The sequence below is a fragment of the Chenopodium quinoa genome, unplaced genomic scaffold (assembly GCF_001683475.1).
Source record: "Chenopodium quinoa cultivar QQ74 unplaced genomic scaffold, ASM168347v1, whole genome shotgun sequence".
NCBI lineage: Eukaryota > Viridiplantae > Streptophyta > Magnoliopsida > Caryophyllales > Amaranthaceae > Chenopodium > Chenopodium quinoa.
In genome coordinates this window covers 3,634,607-3,643,323 of record NW_018744996.1, presented here as the reverse complement: position 1 = coordinate 3,643,323, position 8,717 = coordinate 3,634,607, and the positions used below count along the sequence as shown (strand labels likewise).

The 8,717-nt window shown below is 35.8% G+C and overlaps 1 protein-coding gene across 2 annotated transcripts; it reads right to left on the bottom strand.

Moving 5' to 3' along the window:
* Window positions 1–346: 346 nt before the first annotated feature.
* LOC110707381 (phosphatidylinositol N-acetylglucosaminyltransferase subunit GPI1-like) lies at window positions 347–8,440 on the bottom strand. Of its 2 annotated transcripts, none has more exons than XM_021885413.1 (9): window positions 7,532–8,440; window positions 4,883–5,272; window positions 4,655–4,792; window positions 4,462–4,562; window positions 4,150–4,371; window positions 2,831–3,328; window positions 1,645–2,069; window positions 862–955; window positions 347–608 (listed from the first exon to the last, which is right to left on the bottom strand). In XM_021885413.1, exons 1-9 carry the CDS (start codon window positions 7,715–7,717, stop codon window positions 560–562), a joined length of 2,103 nt encoding a protein of 700 aa, XP_021741105.1. In that variant the 5' UTR covers window positions 7,718–8,440; the 3' UTR covers window positions 347–559. The 2 variants fall into 2 exon arrangements, with proteins under 2 accessions (XP_021741105.1, XP_021741104.1); XM_021885412.1 differs by having other exon boundaries at window positions 347–700; window positions 7,532–8,439.
* Window positions 8,441–8,717: the final 277 nt, after the last annotated feature.

Here is an 8,717-nt window from a genome sequence, read left to right as displayed (position 1 = left end):
CTACTTAGTTTAATGAAAAGAAAAAAAAAAAAAAACAAACAACAAAGCTTTCCAAATTTCGTATCTAGGAATAAATTTAATAATAATAGTATAATACAATAATACTGTATATAGGAATAATTAAATAAAAAAAAAATAAAAACATTTTCTAACCAAATCATTGATGATTAAAAAAATATATTCACTTGTCACAGTTAACTTTTTCTTCGACTTGATTAACACTAATGCGTATCCTTGAATCACTTGCCTTGATCACTTAGGCAATTAGGCTAAGGTTTGGAACCATTGGAGTCTCTACAGTTGAGATTGAATTTGTTCCTACAGAATAGTGAATACCAATCAACTAGCTAATCTCAGAAATCTCGCTTTCATTGCTTACGACAAAACTGCAAGTTACAAAATCCCTTTGGGAACGTATTTAACAAATCTTCTTTCAATATACTACAAAACAATAGCACCAATGTCATCGGCACAGAAAGAATTCCGTTGAGAAGATTGCTGGTCAGAGACAACTTTAGCTATGATCAGCGTTGGGCCGTTACATGTGATCCCAACTTTCCTATTGCCACTGAATTGTCACAAGGACATTCATTGCATGCGGGCAAGAACTGCATCGTAGCAAATGTACCAGTAATCTTTGTAAGATATAGATAACCAAGGAACTTCTGGAGTAACTTCGGTGCACAGCTTTGTTGAAATACTGTAAATATCATATTTAATGTAAGAGTTACGTCTCTCTATGACAAGTTGACAACCCAACCCCCAAAGAAAAAAAACCACCACAACAAGAGACAAAATGGAGTAAAAGGGCAAAGGTGAGAGGAATAAAGATTCACTTTAAGATTGACGCAGATCACAAACCTTTTGCCCGTGAGGATCCCAGAAATTGCAGAGCGAAGAGTTTGTCCATGAACTCCAGAGCAGATGTTCTTGTAGTGAGGGAAGACCACTTGCCCTATAAAATTTCAAGTTAATTTAGTAGGAAGACCTATACTCCTATCATCAAAGCTAAGAGCCAGACTCAAAATTATAGCAGACTCAAAATTCTAATAAGTATACCATCAAAGCTAAGAGCCAGACTCAAAACTATAGCAGACATTGGCCTGACAATCAAGTGAAACTACATAACTTTAACAACAGCATACCAAAATATTAACACCGGTAATATACCCATACTTCCTATGCAATTTTTCTTTTCCATCCACCTTATTTTACTCTTATATCCACAACTTGAAGAAGCCATTCCTTTTACAATAAATACCAAGATGCCGTTAGCAGTCTTGCAGAAGGGCAAGTCCTAAGAGCTGATTATTGCAGCAATACTTGAGACTCTGAAATTAGCTAGTTGATTGGAAGAAATAATTAACTAACTAGAGCAAGATAAAACTCAGGCAAGGCAACCCCACCTTCCGAGGGTTGCCCCTGAAATCACAAGCAAATTTTGGATGAATTAACCATTCGTATATGATCTATATTACCAACTAGTTCATATATTATCTACGAAGTACATAGTAACAGGTAAACAATTATTAAGGTATGAGCATTGAAACATAAACGAACAACGATAACAAGAACTGACCACATCAAGCTATCCTCATAATTCTCATAAAACTTGAAAGTACATAGAACAGAGCAAGGCCTCACCAAAAGTGAAAATATTGCTGCGGAGATGTGAAAGTAGAGGTACAGACTTCCTGAAATTTGTATTCTTTTCTTGAGGCATACCCTTGCATGATAAAGCAATAAGAAACCCATCCACCGAGAAGGCATCTGCAGCGCTCTGACAGTGAATAGTTTCAAACCAGATTCCTGAAGGAAATCTCTTTGACCTTACCAACCAGAGAAGGATTTTACTATAAGGTGTATCATGAATAATAGAGATGATGATCTCTATTACTGTCAGGGAGAAGATAATTGTCAAATTCATGGTGGCAAAATATATATAGAAGACAGATGTAGTCGGCAGCAGTAGCAAGAGCGGAGTGAACAGTAGGGATCCAACAACATGTTGCTCCACACTGTATTCATAGCTATCTAACCTCTGACGAAGAGGATTCCACTTACGGCCCCTGCCAGACAAAAACCATCTCATAAGCAACTAGAATCACCACATTACAACAATATTTAGTTCAACCCCAAAAAATTCACTAGCAAATATATAACTCGTATTGTTCAAATTTAAGGAATAATATTTATGCTCAATACAATACAGTTAGGATGCATTAACTATTAACAACTTTACTAGCTACCTTTATAATGAAAACGCCATATATACAAGTATCCTCTGGTTATATACCCCAATAAACCACAATTAAAACATATTATGAACCAGCTAAGACACTTGATCAAGCAACAATTTCCTTGATTTCTTTCAAAATTCCAAGCGGCATACCAAATACAAAAATATTCTTAAACAATATCCCATTCAGTCCATCTAGATCTTAACGCATCATTTTAGCTTTCCATCTTTCTAAAAGTACAGGACACTTTACGTACAATGTTGCACAAAAGTAAAGCTCCTTAATATTTCTACCCCTCAAAATGTTATCTCAGTGGGACTTTTGTAGCCTCTTCACAAGGCTCGTCTTGTAAATGGAGGAATGCACACATTTGAAATGAAATTATACTTGGTTATGGCTACCATTGAGTACGTATATGTACGAATGTACCACAGCGTCGTAATAATGGAGTGTGTAAGATTACAGATAGCTAGACGTTTAAGAAACTACAACCTATTCAACATCAAAAACCTCCTTGCTATCTGTAATTTCCCACACTGTTATGACAGGACTTTTTAGAAACTAGACAACAAATGTATCAAGCTGTTTACCTAAAAAGACGCCATAAAGCTGCCAATGCTTGAATCTGAAGTGAATACAAGAGAGAGATCAAATAATGGAGTTCGTAAACATGGAATGCAGCTATTACAATCATATCTGTGATCAATGCCACTGGAATTGTCATGCCAAGAAGAATCCCCGACAAAGCAACAACCTTAATAATAACACCAGAAAATATGTCTGCTGCTGAAAACCAGAGGGTACTCCAGATCTGGATAGCATTAAGGGAAATGATACCCAAAACTCCTGCAAGCTCTGTGTTCAGCTTAAAACCAGCAGGCACTCCCATCAACCATACACACCCCGTACGTAAAACATCATCAGTGAAGTGAATGGCACAAGTTGAAAACCATTTAAGAACAGCTTCAGCGTGTAATAACAAAGTAAATCCAACCAAGTTCCCCAAAAAGACATCAATGGCTGCAGAAGACCAAAAGGAATGCTTTCGTAATCCAGCTTTCTCCGCATATTCAACACATGTTTGAGACCTTGCATATTTAGGAGCACAAAGATAATAAATAAATAAATAAATAAATGAAAAAAAAAAAAAGAGAGAATCAAGATTTCCACAATATCAATAAATTAAAAGCTCTCACAAGGCTCCCACCTATGACACAGAATAATTGTTGAAATATAGGGACAAAGAGAAAAGGGGGTGCCATCAACACAGACTTAATAGGTGGCCGTGGACTGGGCCAGTTCAGGCCAGGCCAACAGGTCGAACACACCAAGACAGTTCTGGGGGTCAAGCCTGGGCCAGGCTGGTCCATGGGTAACAATGTCTCCATAATCCTTCATTACCTACCCCTTGGCTAGTCCCATTAAGGACCTGGCCTGAAAAGGCCCAGTACCAAGACACACTCAATGAGTTGTAAGCTTAAATGATATGTATCTAAATAAGAGAGAAAGGAAGGGAAAAAAATTTTGACCCACACTGACATAACAGGCAAAAAATCTTTTGCAAACTCGTTAAAATCATTCATACATGTGAAGTAGTATTTCCCATAATAAGTAAGCAGGTCATGTATTGTCCAATTTATGAAATTGACAACAGCAATGTTACAGTCATTTTAAATCCCTTTCTATCCTGATGTCCCTGAAGTAACTCTAATATCCAAATTCCATTAAAAAGTGAAAATTACAAGATCATTCTTGGAAACTGATACAAATACAGCAAATATTCAAGCAATTAGTTTTCCCCATACACTCAATCAAAAAAAAAAAATGTATATATATGTTTGCCTACATGCAGAACTTCAAATATGACATACAAATCAAAGAAAAATCCAGCATCATGCACATTACTTACCTTAGGCCGGTTTCATTAAGGAAGATAGGCCAATACAGAATCTGGTGACATCGAACTTGTGTATTTCTCCATGTGTTACTAAAAATTTTTGCTAATCCATTGCATATCCAGAAATTTGATGCACATCCTGCAAGCTTCTTGAATGACTGAAGGACTATAAAGAGAAATGTGGAAAAGGTGGCCACGGCAGTTGCCCAGGACCTCCAGAGAAAGTTCAAAAACCTGTAGTATATTCAGATGATCAACAAAATTATAGAAAACAAGGGATAAAAATGAAGGAATAACAACACAGAAAGTACCAGATAAGTTTACATGTATAGCACTAATTTCTGGGAAGAACTTTCGAGTCCTAGATTGTTGCAAAAGTACATATTTGCAGCAGCGGAGCAATTAATAGCCAGGATAACTGCGTTCTGCATTTTGGTGAATGCAAAATCAATATTTACTAGTTATAATTTATAGTTATTAGTCATATTCTTATCAACAAGGTGTTCACAAATCTTACCAAATCTTGAAGCTGAGGTTTATAATAGAGTTCATCAACCCACTTTGGTCTTTTAGGCACACATTTTGTAGGTTTGGAACTACAAAAGTTTAAGGCGAAATGATGACTACCATATTTCGGAGTTTCATAAATCATAACCTGACAACTTCAAAAGCAGATAATAAATGGCACTGACGATTGGCATCCATCTTATGAAGTAAGAAAAAGAAGAAAGAAAGACTTACATACGTGGAGTTCAGCCTGAGGTGATAGTTCGCCGTTCAAATGCAGATGATTCAATGCTGGAATCCAGCAAGTCTCACTGGAAGGATAACTGCGAGCATCATGCACAAACTGGATCCAAGTTGAGTGGCTAAGAGAAGCATGTCTGTATTGCTTTAATAAGCTGTCATAAGCAGTACATCCACAGCTTGAATTCCTAGAATTTGCAATAGAAGTAAGTTGCCCATTGAGCCAACAGGCTTTAGCAGATTGCACGTTGTGATCACTGTTGACCGTATTAAAATTATGCAGATGATCTGTATTCTCATTTGGCAGCACACAGCGACCCAGAACAGTCAAAATAGACTTCTCCTGTAATATGACCGGCATTCCTCCGTTTGCATGATGAATTGTCTCCTGATATTTTCATCCAAAAACTATAATTGCTTTAGAGAGCATACTTGAACTATATACAGCAACATCATAATTACTATAGAATCCTTTAAGATTTATTGAATAGAGAACTATGAAATGAAGAAATACTAACACACCATAGGAAAGTGTAGGACCTCATCAACTTTTGTACGATCCTACTCACCCATTATTGTTGTAGACATGAAAATAAGTTAATAACAGACATAACACTATGTTGCAAGGATGTGTATACTGCAAACAATATAGCCACAATACTAATCTGCATCCACCCTTCCCAGCTTCAAAAAATGAAACAAGAGCAGGAGAAGCTATAGATCCAAAATGCAAATATATAAGCTCAATAGATAAACACTAGCTTATCCAAAGTGACAATCGACAATATTTGTCACTAGTCCACTAGATACAACTTTAAACCACCAATCCAGTATCAATCATGGCATGTGTTAGATCATATCCAAATATCCAGCTCTTACTTTTACAATCCCCTTAGTACTTGGAATTACCATCCTATGCATATAAAAGTTTACCATCCAAGTATCTTGAACAATTACTATAAACAAGCACGCAATCAAAACTAGGGGCCAAGATTTTTTAACCATAAAAGATAATACTCCTTCAGTCCCATATTGGCATAAATTCTAAGGATAGTAGTTAATGTAAGATAGAGTGTTGTGTCAGAGTGAATAGATTGATTAGTGGGATTGAGAGAAATTAAAAAAAGTGATTATAAAAAAGTGTGAAGAAGATTCTGTGATACCCAAAACAGAAAGTGTGAAGATCTGTGACACTCAAAAGTATAAAGTATGAAGAATTTGGGATTACTTGACAGTTCAAGCATATGATTACTTGACAATTCAATAATTCACTGATAAATCTAGTTTAATCGTTCTACAGCTTATTCTCACACAGTGTACACGCAATGATAGAAGAGCACAAACTTAAGCATACAACCCTTGTTCTGCAAACCTAGGTAAGACAAAAAAAAGGGGATGCACTGAAGCGGAATGCAGAAGCACCCAAAATTTCAGGTAGGGGTTAAAACTTGAACATGTTATACAAGTAGCCTTGTGCTCACTCTTCTACCCATCCTTTTTTTTTTACCCCTCTGCCCTCGCATTTCTCTAAACACTAATTTCAGCAATAATTCATTGAACCAAAGCATTTTACCCCCCACCCCCCAAAATTACAACTAAATTGACTACGCTCTCCCCATAAGTGTGTTCCTTTTTGTTCCATAAACTTCTACTATATTCCATTTTTGACAAAAACTTGCCCCACTCGTTGATCTACTAGTCATTAATTAGCTCATTTCATGCTTTTGCCAATTGTTGGGACTTCTTTGTTCTGTTTCTTCTTTCCTTAATTCTTCTGCAAATAGTAAAGTGTAAAGAACATAAAGGAAAGGAGGTAGTATCTACAATTGGATCAAACGATTAGCAGAAGTTCACAAGGTTCACCCATCATTCGGCTCCCCGAAGCATTTCGTCAACACTAAGCTCACCACTCAGATTAACTTAATACCTAAAACCCATCGCAAACTACTCTAATGTCCGAATATCAACCTGAATAAATTTCTCATTGGATCAAACATTGTGCTAGGCCACTAGCACAGAACCATCACTATTAGTTAATAAGATTATTAGGAATCATAACAAGTAAGTTACAAATAATATCATAGCAAATTGAACTTTTAACTTTGATAACACACAAGTTTACAAACTTTATAATTCAACGATGCACAGGATTATTAGCACCCAGAAGTTCAAAATTAGATAACACACAAGATTATTAGCTATCTAGAATTTCAGAATTCGACTACACACGAGTAATTATTAGATATCCTCGACTTTAGTTTTTGCTAACGCACAAGATCATTACTTCGTAGCCATAATGAACTTTAAAATTCGACAACGCACAAGCTTATTAGCTATCATGATCTCCAATATTCGGCAACACAAGATTATTAGCTAGAATGAACTTTAAAATTCGACAACGCACAAGCTTATTAGCTATCATGATCTCCAATATTCGGCAACACAAGATTATTAGCTAGAATGAACTTCAAAAATTCAACAACGCACAAGATTATTAGCTAAATTTATTCGATAACACACAAAACTATTAGCTACCTTGAACTTCAATAATCAGTAACACGCAAATAGAGGAATTTAAACTATAACTTCAAAAATCAAAATGAAGAAAAATATAAGAAAAAATCAAAGAAATTGCAGAATTACAAACCTGGATAGTAGAATCAGAGGATTGAAGAGAGAGAAAATCATCAGGAAAAGCGAAAGCCACAACAACATCAAGGCAAGATGAAGAACAGGAGATGAACCAACCAAATAACAGCAAACTTTTTGATGATTTTGGGAATTCAGAGGATGATATCTCTTTCGGCCACCAAACCCTACATTTTATGCTCATTTTATTTTTATTTTTTTGTCGATTTACTTCAATTCCACCATTAACGAATCTCTCTCCAAAATTAGGGATTCAGCGATGAATTCGATGCTCGATTTTGGTTTAGGGTTTGCTGAGTGTTGGATTCTTTTCTGGGTTAGATGAGCTGAGCGAGTTGACTCGGTGGATGGGTTAGAACGGGTTGGGCTCGATGGTGCAGTTGTACTAGATTCATTGCTTGGCTTAAGGAGTTAGTGCAAAAGTATGGCGTCTGCACAATTACTAGTGGAGGCTAGAATGCTAGATTGCTAGATAGCCTAATTGGATATTAACCTTTACGATTTTTTTTGTCTATATACGAGGACTAGTATTTACGGATAGATTCTTTAAAAGAGAGTGGAAAGTAATTATGGAGTTCCCACCCTTAAAGATTATTTCTTAGATTAAACCCTCAACTTCAAAGTTGGAATGTGCAATATTTCTCATTAGACTAAATTTAGCTTGAAAGTTGGTACTAGTGGATGCTATGTGGTGTCACTAAAATCAATTAAATTATACAGAGTACCTAGTAAAATAGGGTATGGAGTTTTTTTTTTTTTGGTAAAAATAAAGATCCAACTAGCACCTCATTAGACAACTTAGTTACGCATTAACATATATCATCACTTGAAAGTAGAGGGGGATGGTAGGGAATCCCCTACTCCCAGACTCCTCCCAATCATAAGTAGCTAGTGGCCTTAGCTCAAATTTGGGTGAGTTTTACACTGGCTCCATCAGGAAGAAAAAAATAAATAAATAAATAAATAATATATATATATATATATATACATTCAAGCCGATAAATACAACATACGAAGTGTGTAGTACAAAGTTTCCTCTACTCTTAAAGTGTTTAACCCTTTAATTCAAAGGTGAATTGATCAATGAGAGATATTGAATCATTAATGTTGGTCAATAGAGTTTTCTTTATCTTATGATATTTAGTGAAGTAATTTTAAGTTTAGTTGGGTTCTAGATAAGTTTT